Genomic DNA, 20,509 nt, shown 5'->3' on the forward strand with positions numbered 1-20,509 from the left:
CATAGTTGATCAATTCAACTGGCTGGTGGCGACCGATTCAACGGATATAAACCGATTTAAACAGGACGCAGGGAGGTCCTTGCGGGGGAGACCGGAGACAAAAGCCGCAGCGCATCTAAGGTCGCTCAAGGCCGGGTGGCAAAGGGCGTTTCGGGTACGGGGTAACTTTTGGGGCTCAACCTCTTCAGGCGATCTAAAGGGATCTGGCTCGTTTCTCACATTCCCGATGCTGTTTGACTTCAACAGCCGTCAGGAGGCCCGCAAGGCCCCTTTGGCTTCACGCGGCTTCCACCAGCGGCTTCCACCCGCCTTCAATGACGGCACGAAGCCCCCGCAGAAGGAAGGCGCAGAAAGAGATTCACTCGTTGGTTCTGCACTGAAAGGTTTGCACTGCGCGGCTTGACAAGATCCGGTAAAGACCCAGCAAAGAATCCACAGGCGCCAAAAGTTTGCTAAACTTGAACTAATCAGCCTATTGAGTGAAAAAGGCCCCTAGTAAAGTCCCCTAAAGGGGAGTCAATAAGCTTGGCGGCCTTTCTTAGTTTCTCCGTATCTTAAATGGGAAACCCGCAGGCTGAAAACGTTTAGATTGAAGCCCTCCTCCCCCCCGGTGGGCAACCTTGAGATAAATCCTTCTAAATTGGGCGTTGCTTTCGATCAGAGTTGGGCGTGAAGATCGGGACGAAGTTTAACGCAACGGCACCCGCGGTCCTTCACGCCGCTGAAAGCGGGGCTCTGCCGGGGCTGTCTGGCAGGAAGAATCTGGGAGCGATCGGCAACTTTAGCCGCAAGAGTAGCAAATCGGGTGCATTTTTTCATCCCAGCCAGGCTTCTGGGTAACGTTGGTGACAGTTTGTGGATTGTGAAAAAAATAAAGCCACGCATCGCCTTACAAACCCCGCCAGGCGATCCTACAGCTGGTTTCCTTATAGGCGCAGCTGAGTTTGGGTCTTGAACTCTTGCAACGTTTCTCCTATCGGTGCAGGCGGAGGAGGGGCTTTTGCGCAGAGGAGAAAGCAGGCCCGGCGAGCGGGGAGGGGGTTAAAATGACGGTTTCTGTACCCTTTTTACAAATGGCTATTTTTTACCCCAAGAGAAGACACGGGACGCGCAGAAAAAGCCGGACACGCATTTAATCAGGATCAGGTTTTTATTGCTTGAGAACCAGGATGCTCATTTCGCAGTGAACCCGCCACACACACACACACAGACAAGCCCCTCCGAGCCTTAGGCGGCTCCGCGTCCTTCCACCCGCGTGCAACGGCTCCCACTCCTGGTAGGATCAGGGACACAGGAGCCCTTCCTCCCGCCTCCCTCCTCCTTCCCACCGCAAAGCCCGAGTTGTTCTGCAAAGGCATCTCCCGACCCCCGCCCCGCCCGTCCCCTGAGCCGGGTAGTGTTCTCCGTGGAATCAATAAGGCTCCCCGCGTGTTTCTGCAACAGACTCGCTCATCACCTTTTAATGCTGTACTCCGGGGCAGGGGGGGGGGAGCTCTCAATAGGAAGCTCCGGCTTTCCCGCCCCCCCCCCTCTAGTCCCAAGCAACAAGGGCGCCCCGACCAGGGGCTGCTCCGCCCCCCCCCGTCCCCTCTCCTGCCCGGATTCCCGTCCCTGCTCTCCACGAAGAAGCCGTTGGGCAGCTGAGCGGCTGCTGCGGAGCTGAGATTGTAGCCCTGCAGTGTGGAGCCCCCCCCCGCCGCACCTCCCACGGGAGAAGCCCCCCCCCTCGGCCGAGCACGACGGTCTGCGGGGCTCCCGCTCGGCCTCCTGAGCCGCTGAGCCCGGGCAGGTTGCTCCGAAGTAAGGTGGATGCAGGAACCCGGGAGGAGCCGCCACGCGCCCAGCGGGGATCTCCGGGAAAGCTTTCCACGCGTGTTTCAGAAGGGGTGTGTGAAGCGTCCCATCGCCTCCTCCCATCGCGAACTCTGCCTCCCTTTCCTCGTCTGCAAGTTAATCCCGAGTTAATCCCGAATGGACTAACCGGTGGCAGAATCTCCTGCCGGACAAGGCTGGTATTATTTATATGGGCTTGTTGGAAAAGTCTTATTGGCATCAGGAAAGACAGACGGTTTGTAATTATAAATTATCTCTATATCTGTGTATATATATATATATATGTATCTCTATACACACTCACATACAATCTATATATAAATATATACACGTATAGAAAGCAGCTGCTGTTGTGTGATTCAGAAACCATGGAACGTGGCAGTAGAGTAAATAACATGAGAAAACAAGTTATAAAAAGGACAACAAAACAGAACGAAACGAACTTGGATCCTCTTCCCCAAATGTCACAGGATCAAAGGACAACAATAACACAGCAGGACTTCTACACAAGGCAAGAGATAAAACCCCAACCCGGCTTTTAAGCTAGAGAAGGGTGATGATGGAAACGGTCTCACATGTGGAAGGTGTGTCTACATATATGCATATATACACGTATACACACACACTCATTCCACATTGACCAACTAAAAACATAAACCTCACAGGGAAATCCAAGACGCAAAACACTGTTAAAAAAAAAACCTAATATGAGGAATTTTGTTTTTGTAGATACGTTTTGGCAACCAGACTGTAGCATAATATTATAGGCATTGCCATATAAAAACAAGAAGTCCACTTTTGATGACACAAGAATATACAAGACAGTGAGGTATAAGAGATTTTTGGGGGTGGTGGGGACTCGTGTCCACGCCAGAAATAAGCTAGTGGAGCATAAACAGCCTAAAATAACGAGAACAGTGATAATAAAAGAAGAACAGGGCACGCAGGACTTGGATGGATGGCTAGAGCTGTCACTTGATTTAAGCGATGGGTGGGAGTTTGAAGCTTCCTCCTCCTCCTCCTCCTCTTCCTCCTCCTCCTCGCTATAATGAACTTTCCCGAAATATCTTCTCATGTCGGAGGCATCTTTTCCCTGTTGTAGAATTGACGGAACAATGATTGCTTTCTTTTCAAAACCAAAAAGGGTTTTTTTTAAATAAAAAAAAATGAAAGTGAAGGAGAAAAGCAAACACGCCCCACAAAAAGAGGGGGGGTGAGAAAGGGGGAAAGGGACCATCGAAGGAAAACCAGACCACCGTCAAAGGGAGGGAAGGGCAGAGAAGAGCAGAGAAGAGAAATCTAACGTGATATTTACCACCACGTCACTGCACGACACAACACTTGTGCATATTGGCAATAGGTTTACCTGCCCCAGCGGCTATTCGAAAGGACAGGAACACGGGCTGCGGAGGAAAAAGAAGGAAGTTAAAAGGTAAAGCCGCCGCCATAGGAGGCACACTTGAAGGCTTCTTCACACTTGAAGGCCGGCCCTTCCCGAGGCGCTTGGTGACTTTTCCCAAGGAGGCAGTTGGCGCCTGCAGCCCTGCTGTTGGGTCAGGATTCAGGGCAAGGGGGTTAAGCTCAGGCCCTCTGAAATCAAGGGCCGTAGTGGGCCAACTCTGGGCCCAATTATTGAACCTGGATCCAGTTCTGGTTTGGCCTCCACCCTTTGAGGTGAGGGAAAGAAATTCCCGGACTGATTAACGTCACCAGAGGAGACATCATTGCGTTAGTAGTTTAAACCAGAATTTTCCAATAGTCAAGTCTTCCTTTGAATTAAGGACCACTATTGGTGACTTCATGGGATGTTCAGGTAGTTTCCTTGGCAACTGCTGCCTTCTTTTGGGATTCTGTTCCCTCCCCTCCAAGACTAGCCTCGCCTCCCTAGAATTCTCTCTCAAATACCTGTAAATCTTACGAAAAGGTGCCTTTTGAAGCACGCAAAGCTGCCTTCTGTCCCAGGACAGTTTTAGGCAAAAATTGCCAAGGTTTTTTTTGTCAAGAGTCAACCCATTCAAGGATGCAGGCAGCTTAATTTTTACTGCTTTCCGAGATGCTCCAGAAAAACCAAAGCTTTTCAGATCTGGGAGAAGAGTTTTTCAGCAGGTTGTTTTTAATCGCGTTTCTTCACCCTCTTCTTTCTCCCTTTCCAACTTCATCTCTCTATTCTATTAACTGTTCCATAAAACTCTCTCACCTACTGTTCTTTCGCCCTACAGGTTCCCTCAAGTCTTTCCCATCCAGATCGCATTGAAATAAGTCCCCACTCGTTCCCTGGGTTTTATATGAGGGTTCGCTCTTCACAACAGCCCTAGGCTGCTTCTACAGTGACAGTTCTGATCAAATGCCAGCCTAGAACTTGTATTTCACAAGAATAAATGTTTAATGGAAGAAAGAGGGAAGATGAGATCCTTCAGTCTTCTATAAAAGCTTCACTGTCTGTAAAATCCTCCCATGAGTTAGTTTCTAACACTGTATTAACAACAACATTAAAAAAGCCATAGCATATACTGTGTCATTCCCTCCCTCCCCCCCCCCCCCCCATGGTTTATTTTCTGTTTTGAAAAAATAAAAAAAAGGTTGTTTGCATAGTTAGGACAATATTACCTGATCTTTTCCACAAAAGCTATGTGAATAGTTAAATCAGATTAATTCTTATGAAAATAAATGTGTCTGCGGGTAATTTATGAATAAGGCTGGACATCTGCACAAATGCCTGCCCAGAATCCTGCTCAGCCTTCCTTGTTGCTCTAGGCCCACATTCTGCAGGAGTAACCAGGATTCTGGTGACTCCCAGAGGGTCTTTCCAGATCCAATTTGCCTGCAGGTGCCCATCTCAACCCCCCCCCCCCCAATCTGCCATGGATGCACCAGGCTGCCCATAGTAGAAGTAGATAAGGTTACCTTGTGGTCCCCCATGCAGACATTTGGTCCTATGTGGTCGTACACCACTTGCCGCTCATCGTTTTCAGACTGAGTGGAAACACAAAAGAAGCTTCTAGTCAGTACTGATATTCCGTAGAAAGCGTTTGCCCAGGGGTTCAGAAACATAGTTACATAAATCAGCAAACCAAATTAACTGAAAAAAGATATTTTTTATTATTTACCAGAAACATGTTTGCAAAGAAAGGTCATTAAAATTAATAGCCTCATTAGAATGCAGTACCCTCATACTATTATTTGACTTCAATATTACTTTAGCTACAGATGGAGAAAGCAGTTTGCTTTCAAGGTCCGCATATTAATTTACAGCCATATAGCAACTTAACAGGGTGGGTCACATTTTAACTGGAATCCTGGAAATTTGACTATGGAACTGAATGCTATTTACTTCTCAAAGGTACACATAACTTTGGATCACTCATGTTAAAAATGGTACACTCCCACATTTCAAAACGAAAACAAACAACTTGCTGCATTCAAAGAAGTTTCTCACTCATTATTTTTCCAAAGTCTACAGAGCACAGACTTAAACACCTTCAATTCTGTTACTGCACTGCAAAAAAATTTCTACTTATTTGTATTTGAGTTAAGTCAGCAAATACAAACAATGGGAAGAACTGGGGATTTCAGCAACTCTTCCTGCATTCCATGCTTTCTCCAAAGCTAGCAAAGATTATTGGAGCATCCAGCCAGAAGCCCATTTCAACGTTATTGCATTGAGTGAGTTTTAAAAATTACTTAAAACTGTTAAAATTAGCTAAACTGAAAGCTTAACTGGGAATGCTGAGGTCTCTGAGGATTAATCATTAATACGCATTCTATAAGACACTGTCAACAGATCAAAGCTATTAATCAATTATCTTCTGAGATTTTTACTGGTCAATTAATTAACTAAAATAAATAAGCCTTAATCCAAGTGACTCTCCTTATCGTGTGAATTAAGGATGAAACTCCATACACAATAAATTGAATTCACTTTAGCATAAAGGCATCCACTTCCACTGTAATCATGTTGGTGTAGTAGAAAAACTGGTTGAGTTCAACTGGTTTGAATGGATTAATGTTAACATGTTTAAATTGATAAGATCATTTAGAGCTGGCTCCCTAACCCCTCATCTGTGGCCAGGTGCTGGGCCTTGGCCCATAGGAACCGGGCCATGCAAGTGGCAAGCATGCGTGTGAAGCTGCATTTGTGCATGGATGAAACCATCCCCCCTCTCTCCTCACTGTTGCCACTGCCAGTCTGCAGAACCGGAAAGGTTGGGGACGCTCATCTAAAGTGTTTTCAATCCTATAGGGCTCGACTCCTTATCAGCCAAGCCAGGGAGAAAGGTATATATTTAAAGTCACAACCCCTGGTATGCCCAAATAAGGGAGGAAGATCACTACTTCCATTCTCTGTCCTTCGGCTCGTCACAAGAGACCATGGAATGGAAGTAGTGATCTTCCTCCCATATTTGGGCATACCAGGGGTTGTGACTTTAAATATATACCTTTCTCCCTGGCTCAGCTGATAACGGAGGACAGCCTGTGGCTTAGTGGTTAATACATCTGCCTAAGATGCAATCCAGCACAGGTTCGAATCCCAGTAAGGGTATGGCTAGCTGATGAGAGCTAAATAGCTTGAAATAGATCTATACTAGTCTCCCTTTATTTATTTATCAGCATATATATATATATATTTATAATCAGATTTGTTCATCGAGACCCATTTCTAAATAAAGGGTAATGCAGGCAAGAAGGTCTTGGAAAACTACCCAGTTTTATTTCCTTTTGGCCCTGGCATTTTGTTCCCTTCTTCCCTTCAAACGAATAATTACACTGAGGCAGCTTTTGCTCCCGCATTGACCACTCGGATGCTTGCTTGGCTTACGCAGCATAAATGGCCTTGCTGAAGCAATGACTCAAGAGGGAGACGGCCTCCCAATTTCTCAGGCTGGTTAAACTGGGAGATAATTAAATCTGGGACCCAGAGTCTCTCCCCGGATCTTCCATACATACCGTACACGCACAGCTGTGCTTGCAATTGGTTCACCACCCTAATTTATTCCAAATGAAAAACGGCCAAGCTTTCCCTTCGTCTATAACTAAGTCAAGTTTGACTGGGGAAGAGCTTTACATATAAACAGCCGCCTTTTTGGACTATGAAGTTAAAACTGAATTATTTTTAATGCAGTGGGGAAGCTTAAGGTCACATTTGCTTCCTGGCATGCTTGCCTCGAAATCCGTATCTTTATCCACCTCCACGCGCGTGCGCACACACACACAGACACACAGCCGTAACCTTCTGCATTGCATGCATGAGCACTTTCTAATATTTCAAGCTCATAATGCCGCTGCTGTCGGAAGTGGAGATACATTCATCAAAAACGACTTGATAATTTACAAAGGCAGCATCAAATTGTAGATTTTCAAGTGCGTAATCTTTAGACAGATAAACAAATTACACCAGCGCATGAACAGAAACAGGCTCCACTCAGCTGAGCATTCATTACGCCATGCGCTCAGGCAGCTCCAAGCAGTGGGCAACCTTTGGTGTGTTAGGGCTCAGCAAGCATAAAATAACATGCTAGGGAGGTAACGGACCACGGCATGATAAATGAGGCTGTGCTGGAGCTGTTTACAGCCCATCTCTGTGCAATCCGCAGAGCCCTCCGTGTGGAGCCGATGCTTACGGCTCTCTGCTAATTTGGACATCGATAAAAACTCTCGCCCTCAACAAATATCAAACAGGGCTGCAGGGCTCCCACTGAAGTTGTGAAACCTTATTTTCACTACTTCCCATGTAGCATCTCAAAAGCTAGCAAAGTGCTTTAAAGCTTGTTTGTTCCTAAATCACCAGATCCCAGTTTACCTCAATTTGAAAATGGGAAGTTCAGATTGAGAACGATTACATTTTAGAGTCATACGGTAGGGTTTAGTAACAGATTTCTCCACATACAAGAAATTTAGCTTTTTAAATCAGATTTTTCACTTGCACTCTTTCCTTCTCTCCATCCAAAGTTGACAATTATATTAAAATTGGCAGCAAAACAACAGGAAGCGCAGTGTAAAAGCTATTATTGCAGTGCGTTATGAGGTTCCTGGAGCCTCGTGGTAAAGCCCTGGTTTTAAGTCTTCTGCGAGGGATGCCAAGGGCTGCTCCGTAGGGCGGAGAACAGGAAAGTGCTGCCTCATAACTACTATCCTAAATTTCCACACCAGGGATAAGCGTATCTCCCTGAGGAAAGAGATCAAGGCGTTATCTAGGAGTCCAGTTGTTTGGTGCCTTAAAGGTTAAAAGCAGCACTTTGAATTGCACCCAGGAGCTTTACTGAAAGCCACCGTAGAGCCTGCAAATCAAATATAGCTGTAGCAGCTTTGACTAATCAGCCTGCTGGCCATTCTTTTCTCATCAATGGAAGCTTCTAGATCATCTCCAGAGGCCGACCCATTGCACCGCAAGAGTTCGTACATTTTGTGATAAGGGAATGGGCCAAACTACTCTTATTTGTTAGTTATCTTGAGCAATCAGTTGGTAAAAAAAGTAGGATGTGAAAGGGGTGGATTTCAAGAGGGGCCCCAGAACTGTTTTTTTCTTGGTCCCTGCACTCATTCTGCGAAACATCTTCTTGACTGAGGTTCATGTTTTTGGAAGGCTTTAAAAAGTATTGTGTTGACCTGCTTTTGATGTGGATGATGGAGCTAGGCTGCCGTGGTACATGTTTTTTTTTTTAAATTCTCCATTTCCATTGTTCATAAACTGCCTTGGGTCCATGGAAGTGGATAGAATACAACTAATTGTATAAGGACATATATATATATACATACATACACACACACACACATCCCCAACTGTTTCAAGGAAATTCTTACCTTCAGAACAAGTTCTTTGGCCGAATGTGACATCAGGATTCTGTCACACCACGCTGGACATCTAGTGTTCATATATTGCATTCCCTGGCTACAATCTTCACTATACGGGTAGCTGGGAAAAAGAGGGAGAAAACAGACGGAATATCTGTTAGCAATTTATGTCCTTTTAATTGCAAGACATCTTTATCCGCCTTCCATTCTATTAAGCCCTATAAAAACCAAGTAAATATACAAATGTTTCCCAGTGCATTTACTATTCAGTCCCCAACCTTAAACTCTCTTAATGTTCAGCACTATTTCAGATTATTTAAATAAAGAAAAAGTCTGCCGCTATGGAAATGCAACATGCCAATATAACCCACACAAGACAAAAAGGGGTACTTTTAACACGCCAGACAGGATGGAGCTGCTGAGTCTGGGCCATGGGGCACCATGCGTTTTCCTTTCTTTCGGACAGCACTGCTTATCTCTCTACAGGAAAGTGCACACATGGAGGTTACTGGAGGTTCGTAGCATGAATTTGAGACTAGGGAAAATGGTCCTTAAAATCAGAAGGTAATTTTAAGAGTGTAAACATTGGCTGAATTTTGGCAACTTTCAATCCCTCAAAGCCTGCCAGAGAGGACCTTCCACAAGTTCCTTCTTCACCCACTATTTGCAGCTAATTCTTTTCTTCATTTCTTAGGTAAGGAGAGGACAATCTTGTGGTAACTGACAAACATTTTTGGAAAGGCCGTGGAGTGCAGGAAACATTGCAATCATGTAAAGTTACTCAAACGGGCATAATAGAGATTTTGGTTTTTGCCTTGAAACTGAAAGGGATGGTTGGGTAGTTCTTTTTTTTAAAAAAAACTATGTTACGCCAGTTTTTAAGCATTAACTCTAATGTTACCATTTCAATAAGCAATACCGCTGAATTTTAGCAGTTGGGTCACAAAGATTGTGTGTGTGTTGCACACAAAGCAGGATGTTTTGGGGCTGTAAGTAGGTCTATGATCTCAGGCAGCATTATTCAGAGTTCACATACACAGCAATCAATTGTGACATTACATTTCTTTAAAAAAATTGCTGATCTTTATTTTCAGGATGTACAATCAAATGCACATTTTTCAAATCTTTTGAAGAAAAGTTAAGGTAAAGCTTTAACAACGTCACAGAAATAGTTTCCAACATATTTAATAAAATTTTATGTTTTGCTTTATCTGCTTTTCACTTATGAGAACTTAAATTGAAGTAGACATAGAAAACATGACACACTTTTAAGTTGCTATATTAATGCTGAAATTTATTTTAACAGGAAAAAAAGGCAGGAAACTGCGTTGCAGGAAGACCAAATAAAAAGCATTTGAAATCTAAAGTGACATCTTCCTGGTTCTTTGAGAATGACAGATCATATGGAGTTTAATCAAACCGTGATTTTATTTTACTTGAATTTTATTTTGTATTACAAAATGAATTGCTTGCAAAGAACATATTAAGGCTTGAAAGTTTGCAACACTAACATTTAGCTTTATTCTGGAATCTGGTTTTGCACACCTTGGGCCTTCACCAAATCTACATTCAGGAATTTCATGGCAAAGAGGCTTTGCGTTATCAAAATGTCAGCCTCTTCCACATTTTTTCAGTTTTAGATCAAGATCTTTATTATATTATTTTGTCTTTATTCAATTTAAATCAAGTTGTATTGTAAATATTTCTTGACTTGCAACCAAGCGCTTTGTGATTGTTCAAACTTATGACAGATCACCAAAAAAATACTTATGATCTGGATGCAAAGTTCCGATGTTCGCCTCTCCCCCCCGGAGTCCCATGGCTGCATTTTGGGCATTCGGTCACATGCTTACATTCATAGCCATTTGGAGCAATTTATTTAGGACTGCGATTTATGTCATTTTTGTCAGAAATCAGCATTACTTCCAGTTTCTGGCACAAAATGCCCCATAGCAAATAATGGGTTTATTCAATGAAGGACATGAAGTTGTTTTGTATATTAACTCCCAGCTACCCCGGAGCCTCCACTGACTGATGAATATGGTTGCTATATTGGGGCGGAAGATAATTTGCATGAGGCTCTGAGGGTTGGAATTTATGCCCGAAACAAGGACAAAGTAACATTTTATAAAAAAAAATTATGGATAGATTAATGGACATTTTAATGAAATTTGGTGTTGGAAGGGAGGGGTTTTGCCATAAGAAGAAAGAACTTCTGAGAGAAATATTAAAATCACACAGGATAAATTACAGAAAGTTTTCTTTGACTTGATATGACTTTACTTAATTCAGAGCTTGTCAATATATGGAGACACAAATTGGCAATTCAAAAGAATATATTAATTTTTCTGGAAAACACAGTTATTTTTCAATAAGAGTAATGATTTGAGTTTTAAAGAGTTTGGTTATTAATGTTCATAAAGTAGAGATATTGTCAAAGACTTTTTCAGACGATAATCCAGTGAGTTTGGTTGTAAAAAGAAAATAAGTTCCTTCAGAAGGAAGTAAAATGTAAAGCTGTAAAGAAATAAAAGTATGTAAAAAGAAATTAAAAGAATTTTAAAGTTGCCGGACAGCTGGAAAGAGGCGAAAACAGGATTAATGTAGGAGAAGGAATGGCAAAACCTGAGGGTGGAGTGAAAAGGGGGATCAGCTAGAATCCCTACATAGTCACAAGCAAACTCAGTCCTAGCCTCCTCTCATCTAACTTTAATCAGGCACTAAACATTAGAAGATTCCTATGCGTAAGCTTTTAGCAATAAATCAGCTTAATTGAGCCCTCATACGTAAATTGGGTCTTTTGCACCAATTAATATCTAAAGAGGGCCAAGACTTGACTTTAACAGGAAACTATCGGCCAATATCATTCTTGAATAATGATTATTCAACTCTTCAGAAGGATTTAAAATTTTAAATAAAATAATTAAATGTTTCAAATAAATACAAATTAAATCCAGGTTTACATTAAGGAATGCTACATATTTATATTAGCAAGTGTTTACACAGCAAATTTATATGAAAACTAAAGATAATCGGGGGAGGCACATTTTGAAAAATAGAACAATGAAAGTATAAGGATTAAGTGCATATGGAAAAATATTCTATTTGTTGCTAGATTCGAAAGAAATCAAGGCTTTCAAGGTGAACGTTTTAAAATAAGATTTGTGGAATTGAAACAGCAAATGCTTTCATGCTTGAAGAGAAACTTATTTACCACCCTACTTGGTGTGATATTCTAAGACTGAGATGCATAGCTCTCTACCAAATGGGTTTACAAGCTACACCGCCATTAAAAAGATTAGTTGTGGCAAACAGCCAACTAAAGTGTACTGAACATATTGGAACAAACCAGTGAACTCAATACCTTTTCCACCTCATCAAACCTAACAAGACTCATTTTCAAAACATATTATGAGAATCCAATTTGCTGCTTCATTGCCATACAGAAGTACAGCTTATTTTCTGAATGTTCGTGGAAGGCTTTGATGATGTAATATTCTTGCAAGCAGAAGCTCTTTGTCTGCAATTTAAGGCTTGACTTTTGCAGAGAGCCGATTAATACAGTTCTGCTTTTAAGTTGTGCATGAACCCGACATAACAAGACTATTCTTTTATGAGAAATTATTCAAATCCATCATATTTGATATCGCTCATCCTTTTCACTAAGTTTTTGAGCTCCAAGTATAGTTCATAGGCCTGCCAAGAACTGTGAAGAATTGAATATAAAGTCTCCAAACTGGTATTCTGAAGTTTCTTTTAATGTTCATATGGTTTGTAAAGTTAGTAGTCTTAATGCATCCTAGGGCCATGATGGCGAATCTTTGGCAGGTATGCCATAGGTGGCAAGTGGAGCCATATTGGGTGGCAGGCCAGCCATCAGCTCTGGTGCATATGTGTGCGCCAGCCAGCTGATTTTTTTGCCCTTCCGGAGGGCCAGTTGAGGCCCTTTTCGCCCTCCCCAGGCTTCAGTTTAGCCTACGGAGGCTGGGGAGTGGGAAAAAGGACCCCAGTGGCCCAACCGGAAGGCCCACAGGAGAGCCTCTGGACCCTGGGGCTTTTTCGCACTCATGAATGGGAAGGGGGGTCTCACGCGCATGCGTGTGTGTGTGGAAATTGAGTGGGCATGCGCATGCCATATGAAAAAGGTTTTGGCACGCCATATGAAAAAGGTTCGCCATCACTGTCCCAGGATCTTCTAGTAACAATGGCCATATGCAGAAACAGTGTTATAATATGTTATAATAGATATAAAAAATAGAATGAATGTCATTAGTTGAACAGGATTCATGATTTCTGTGGCAACCATGGACCTGTCCCAAATGACAGAGGCCTACTATTATTGGGACTGAATTTTAGATCTGTAGTTTATCTGAGGGCAGCTGTGATCTGATGTTGGAGGATATATTACCATTGCTGAAGAGAGATTACTGCCTGGCTGTTCTCTTTGCTTGCTGGTGCTATGGAAAGTTGGGTTTTGTTCAGTTGGTTAGTTCCAGGAGATGGATCCTGTTGGGTTTCTACAGACAGCTTGTGGTGTTTCCCGAGGACCTGATGGAAAGCCCAACCAAGGCCTTGGAACAGGAGGATTACCAAGGCCTTGGTCTGGATTAATTTTATGTAGCCTTATTTCTGTACATTGATCCCTGGGTGCACCTTCAGAGCATGAAACATTAGAAGCCACAACTGGAGTGCCACCAAAGGAAGACAAAGAATGAATCCAAATGAACAGTATGGGGCGGTAAATTAAGTCTAAGCGATATTGCTAGTTCTATGTTCCCTACAGGACAGGTCTCACTGGAAGACATTTATGGAGTAATGATGAGAGAAGCATAAAGATTTTTCAACGCTACTTTAGAGGGAAAGGCAAGGAAACCAATCTTCTTTCCCAGGCTTCCTTCAGCTATATAATGTCGTTTGGTTTAGCTGGCAGCATCTTTCCACATTGTGTTTCCCAAGTCTCTCAAACACAAATCCAATAGGATTCTTCAGAGCACATGAGAAAAATGCTCATTTCTGAGAAGGTGCATGTATGGTAAAAACTCTGCTCAGAGATTTTTAAAAAGTTCTATCTGGAAGGAAGGGAAAATGAAAATGTTCAGTCTTTCTTAATTCAGTACTTAACATTCGCCAGAAATTTCTTCAACCTTTAATAAATCACATTGTTAAAAAAGATGTCCATTCCTTCACAATATTGTCAAAAAAGGTTTGCATGGATGTGCCTTGCATTAAACTTTTCTCAAGGTTTCTTTAGCTCTTTCCTTAGTCCAATCCGTCCTGACGTCTCTTATTAGATTTCCCTGGAAAAAAAATTGACACTGGACTATTCTGCAAAGTTGTCCAATATTATTCTTCCTTCCTACGGATACAGATAAGGCTACACTGCAAGACCGGAACAATTTACAATCTCCCAGGTGCTCTCGTCCTTTTTCCTACAGTGCATCAATGATATGATTTATCTGTATGAACCTGAAGGACGCTTAAACAAAGGAAGAAAAAGATATATTTTAAAAAAATGTAAATTATGAATGTAAAATATTTCAAATGCCCCTCTTCTCCTATGTTTTCCTTTTAGACACATCTCTGTCAATTCACAGCTATAATACCCAAATTTCCAAGTTGATTTTTATGAGGCAGCAATCACTTCTCATTAGGGAAGATTCTCCAGACAATTAACCACTATTTGAACTATTCCACCATTGGTTAAAAATACTGAAAAGCAGATTTAAAAAAAAAAGATTTATAATGCTTCTAGGATCCTTGATAGCCACATTTAGGTCAGAGCACAAAGTCACCTATTCTTAATTTTTGACAAGTATTAGGGTAGCCTGCATTCTTAAGAATTCTGAACATATTCTGAAAATCTCAAAAAGGGAATGTTAAAATCCCATGTAAAAAAGCATAGAAAAGTAATTGTAATAGAGATCTATTAAATATTATCCATGGAATAAATAGATATGTTCCTACTGCATACTACATACACCCAGCTAAACTTTGTAAAATTCCTGGTGCTTTACAACATCAAAATAAAAATATCCATAAGCCAAATATATACATCTGATAAATATTTATAAATCCATCATCAACCCACCCTGGTATCCTGAGTCCAAATAATGGGTTATTATAGATAAACAGTTTACAGATAGGCCTTTCTGAACACTGAGAAGACTCCATCCAGATGTCTGGGGCAAGCAGTTCGAAACAGCTGGAGTATAAAAATATCCTCCCTAGGAAAAGACCATAGTCACACAAACCACATATTTGTCTATTCAATGCACCTGATAGTTGAGGTTCACCTACAGGATACCAAGCTACTAGAATTAAATTGGTTAGTTTGCATTAAAAAAAACCTATAATAGCCCTTTCTAATGCTCTGTTAGCCAACTGGCCAAGAGATGTGCATCTCATTTAGTCAAAATCAGGAGGGTAAACATGGCTTGCAAACACGGAAGTTAAGGTACAATGTCTTAAACAGCTGCTGCTTGCATAATACTAGGACACCATGGAGACTAAACTAAGAAAGTCAAAGGTTGTGAAAAAGAGGTGGGTGTGTATGTATAAACCACACAATTCAGTAGCAAAGGGAAACGAAGGTAAACAGAGCCAAAGCTTAATATAGTACTTAATGCAAAAGCAGAGAAAAGATATGCACTGTGAATCCTTCCTGTTTGGTTTATGGCCATAGACTGTATTTTAATAAACTCTCTCGCAGAGACTGAAAGAGCTGGATAGACCTGTAACTTCAATTTGACTGAAGGGGATGCAGGAAATATTTTCCTACATTGCAAGTGATAGGATTTCCTCTATGTTGCAGTGACCCCAATCCAGCTGCCCCTTACAGAGTTAGATGCTTTCACTTCATGGATGAAATGATAATGTTTCTATTTGGCTAAGAGGCCAAAGCTGATTTTATTTTCATTATCAAGTAACAATTTTATTTGTTCCCCAAGTAAAATATCCCTGAACAGATTAAAAACTACATCAATCACTAACACATGGAATTTTGGGAGTGTTAATGCAATACATCAACATATCATATATTTTTCTGGATCAATTTAGTTGCAATGGCTAAAGGGCAAGAAATGCTGACTGTATTATATTTAGAAAATAAGTTTCTGTTTTCAACAGCATCCAAACACTGTCCAATGTGATCTATATAAATAGTATAGTTCCAGTAATGTATTCCAAGACTTACAATTCAATTACCATATACACTCATGGGTATATATTATATATAGTTTTCAGGTGTATTTTGGGACTAAATTTCCTGGCTTATTTTTAAGACAAGTAATTAAGGCATCATTAGATACACCAGTACAATACTACCTCTTATAGAAGAAATAAACACTTTTCTAATCTAATATCGTTGTAAAAACCAACCATTTTATCAACAACAGCCAATCTACATGTTAAACAAACTCTAGACAATTGTAATACTCATTTTTCAATCTCTACTTTCTCATGGGAAGAGCTGATTACAGATAGTCCTCAACTTACAACCATTTGTTTAATCACTATTCAAAGTTATGATTACACTGAAAAAAGTGACTTATGACCATCATGGTTACATGGTTAAAATTCAGAAAATGCATGGAAATTCAAATGCATTGATGACGGTCGCAGTATCTTGGCATCATGTGATCCCCTTTTGCAACCTTCTGACAAGCAAAGTCTTGGGGAAGCCAGATTCATTTAACAACCGTTTCACTAACTTAATAACCGCTGTGATTCACTTAACAACTTTGGCAAGAAGGGTTGTAAAACGAGGCAAAATTTATTTAGCAACTGTCTTTTAGCAATAAGACTATAAGATGCAATTACACTGTAAGATGCACCTAGATTTAGAGGAGGAAAACAAGAAAAAAATAGTTTTTGGCCTCCCCGTGTCGTGTTTTTGCTCTCCCAGGCCCCCAGAAGCCCTTTGCAGGTCAAAAGCAGGCTTGTTTTGGGCCTCCTGAACCCTCCATGTGTTCTATTTTCACCAAAAACGTGCCCATTTTTGGCCTGCAGAGTGCTTCTGGGGGACCGGGGGGGGGGGGGGCAAAAACACGACATGCACGTTCCAAAAATGGGACGTGCCGAGCACTGCAGAGTGCTTCTGGGAGCCAGGGAGGGTGAAAACATGATGCACGGAGGGTTTGGGAGGCGGAAAATATATATTCAGTTTATAAGACGCACCAAAATTTTCTACCACTTTTAAGTGGTCTTATACTCCAAAGAATATGGTAAATCTTGATAACGCAGATCCTGACACAGATGGGAGTAAGATTTATAGTGTTTAGAATTAAACTTAACTAATTTGTACTTAGCTATTAAGGGCTTAATGGAAGCATTGGAAAACTAAAGTAACATAATGAGTGCCTTCTAGAAGGAAAGAACAAATTGCTGCATTTAAGAATAACCTTGCTTGATGCTGCTCAACATGACACAGGGCAAAAGGAACTGTGATATTCTGTAATTAGAGACACCTGGAGAAGAAATCAGAAAAAGTCAAGATGGCAGCTGCAACCATGTGATCACCGCAGGGCTATAACCATATAGTGGCAGCAGCCATCTTGACTTTTTTGGATTCCTCTTCAGATGCCCTGTGCTTAGTTGAATAAAATGAAAACATGTTATAGGAGTAAGATTGTAAGAGAAAGTCTAACAATTCAAAAACATGCATAGGTTAGAATAAACCAAAGAAATCAAAGGTGAAAAGACAATCCCTAGCATGGATGAGATTTGACCTATTATTCTTCCTCCCAAGTGTCAGGGCAAAGAAGCCGTCATCTCAGAAGGGCTCTGCTGAGAGAGAGAGGAAAAAAATGACAGAGGAGAGGAGATATCTAAGACACGAACATATGTCCAAGCAGTAAATTACATGACAGCCTAATGCAACGACAAACAAGAACAGGTCACTTTAAGAGAATGATTAATACATGAGATTACTGTGCATGCACACTTATCTTAAAGCAAACCTTGTAGGTGGGTGTGAACCCCTGGCAAGTCAGCTCCTATCTCCTCCATACAACAGCTACAAGAATAATTATAATTAATGGAGAGAGGTGATAAAGTTAACAATTGCCCACCTGTATTGTGGCTAACCACAATGTCCTTATTTTGTTTTTCACACCTACTGCCTTTCCTAGTGATTATAGTCTACCAAAAACCTATTTCTAGCCCACCCTGAGCTTCCTGTTTGCCGAATGTCAAGGTGTCAGGCAGCTGACAGAACCTACAGTGTTCAGACAAACGGCAGTGTGTTATAACTAGCATAGTACAAAATAAGAGCACATTAGAAACAACAACAACAAAAAAGGCTTGAATTTTGCTGCAGACAAGATTCCTGAAAAACAGGACTTCTCTGGTGTCAGGCAAGTTGATTCTCACTCCAACAAGCCCCAAGTAGACTCTGCCAATTGTCTGGCTGGCAAAAATGCAAATGCAATGAAACCAAGATATGCCCAGCAAGCATGTTGTTAGTTGAGGGCCAACTTTCAGCAGAGGAGAAAAGTACGTGAAAAAGTTGAACAACTACATAATTTGCTTCTTATTTTATGCATACAGATATAAAAACAGAAAACTCTTAGTAAATAATAAATAATTATGATTTATACCTTTGGAAAAACGAGGACATAACTTGACATTAATTTGATATCCTATCTTGCTCTGAAGCTGTTAACTATAGTTTCACTCTTCAGGCAAGACTATAAAATACATTTAGCTGAAGTTCCATTGTTCATTTGCCAGCTGTCATAAATTGCTGCATGTTTACAATAGGTGTACAGAAATTATGACTTCATTGCACAAATTATGAGTATGTCATTGGTATAATTCATGTCATATGCATGATGATGTAAATGATGCACTTTAAATCACTTGTTCTTCTGTGAACACCTACATAGATAAACTCTTTTAGCACTGAACTTTTGAAAACGTTCACTATTTGTCCATATGAATTAAGCTAAGTTACATTTCAACTGCAGATAGTCCTCAACTTAACAAGAGTTCATTTAGTGATCATTTGAAGTTACAACAGCACTGGAAAAAGTGTTTTATGACCATTTTTCACACTGACAATGATTGCAGCATCCCCAGGGTCATGTGATCAAACTCCAGACTTTTGCAGCCTGACTCATATTCATGATGGTTGCAGTCCCCAGGGGTCATGTGATCACCTTTTGCCGGCTTCTGACAGGCAAAATCAATGGGGAAGCCAGATTTAAATAACAACTGTGGCAAAAAAGGCCATTTTAGGCTCAACTGTGGTTTTATGCTGAGGACTATCTATAATGATGTACATTATACTGCTTTATTCTGGATTAATATAAGGGCAACCATCAAACCGTTATATCCCACCTGTGCAATGAAGCCAGAGAGGTTCCCATAAATAAGAACACCATTTGTCTAAGTCACCGCAGAGACCTTTTTTCATTTTAAGGCCATCTGTTGCGTTAGTACAGGGGGGGGGGTCAAACTCAAGGGGGCTGGATCCGGCCCACGGGGTGCTTAGATCTGGCCTGCAGGCCCACCCTACAAACAGCGGACCGGCCCACAGTGCCAGCGAAAAGGGAGCTTGGGAGCGCGTGGCCCTCCTAAGCTCCCTTTTGGCTGGCAGAGGGCCGCCACGGCCCCAAAGAGAGCCTCACTGACTGACATTGAGTTGGCCATGCCCCCATGGCCACGTACCCCCTGAGGTCAAACACAATCCTGATGCGGCCCTCAGTGAAATTGAATTTGACACCCCTGGCATCTCTGGGAATCTTGGGGCCAAGATTCCAGTGAATCATGACATCACTTGAGTGGAGTGGAGCTGAGAGGGTTTCTCTCCCAGTCTTTGCATTTTGGGAAGGGTTGTTAATGACAAAATGGGACAAAGCTGAGACAGAAAATGACAAAATTGTCTAAAACTACCCAAACGAAAAAAAATGGCCCATGTGTTTTTGTTCATTTATGAGATTATTTCTAATTCTCTGCAAAGCTTAAGGCTTTATTTTGTTCCTTAACATAAACTAACTCTGAAAAAACTCAATAAAAGTAAAAAAAAGTTCAATTCCCATAAACAGGGAATGGGATGATCGGAGATGTAAAGGATGGGGTAACTGACTCTTTTTGAGATAATGGAAATAGCACTATATACATGATATTTATTTAGCTATGCGTTTCTCTTTTCTTTCATATGGAACACTAGGATTTGAACAATTGTATAGAAAAGTTACAAATTCATGTGTGATGGATGTCAATTGGGAAACGCCAGAATAATAATTTGTGGAAAAATGTATGAACAATACAGGATTTTGTATAAGTGAGTTTAAATTATATCTTACAAATACAAATCTAAACCGGACTGGAACAATTGAACTGTGGAACTTTAAAACATATTATTTTAAGCTGTAAATACATTGGCTAATATTAAACCGTTTCTAAAAATATGCATTAGAACAAAATGCATTCTTAGTGATATTTATGAAAATGCTGCTAATTCTGCTTCAATTTTTGGATGAATCTGAAGTTCAGACTAGGCAAATGTACAAATAAATGGTTGGGAAGTGTTATTCATATATGAACCAATGTCCTAGATAGTCATATAGTTGTTATACCTAAAAATAAATCGTTGCGTATCTATTACTGTATAATAAAGTATATGCCATTTGGAATAGTATGTTGGAAAATTGATTTTTTTTTCTGGACACCAAATTGGATGCTAATGACCGTTAGTTTAGGGCTCACTACGTATGTTAATTACTTGATTGCCTTATTTTGCCTTAAGAACTGTCGACAAGACAGCTACAAATTACATGTAGTTTCCAAATTACTTTATTAAGCGATATAGAAGATTATCATCATTAATATGAAAAGAAGGTTCCTTGATAACAGAAATTACTGTGGAAGTGACACATTAAAATCC

At 41.0% G+C, this 20,509-nt stretch overlaps 1 protein-coding gene across 1 annotated transcript in view; it reads right to left on the reverse strand.

Annotated features, from left to right (window-relative positions):
• Positions 1 to 1,131: 1,131 nt before the first annotated feature.
• INPP5A (inositol polyphosphate-5-phosphatase A) overlaps positions 1,132 to 20,509 on the reverse strand; it is a 232,977-nt gene continuing 213,599 nt past the window's right edge. Inside the window, 4 exon segments of the mRNA XM_032231735.1 lie at positions 1,132 to 2,926; positions 3,149 to 3,236; positions 4,738 to 4,806; positions 8,632 to 8,743. Coding sequence (XP_032087626.1) covers positions 3,156 to 3,236; positions 4,738 to 4,806; positions 8,632 to 8,743 — 262 coding nt within the window. The 3' untranslated portion in view covers positions 1,132 to 2,926; positions 3,149 to 3,155.

Source organism: Thamnophis elegans, chromosome 15 (genome assembly GCF_009769535.1).
Source record: "Thamnophis elegans isolate rThaEle1 chromosome 15, rThaEle1.pri, whole genome shotgun sequence".
Lineage (NCBI taxonomy): Eukaryota > Metazoa > Chordata > Lepidosauria > Squamata > Colubridae > Thamnophis > Thamnophis elegans.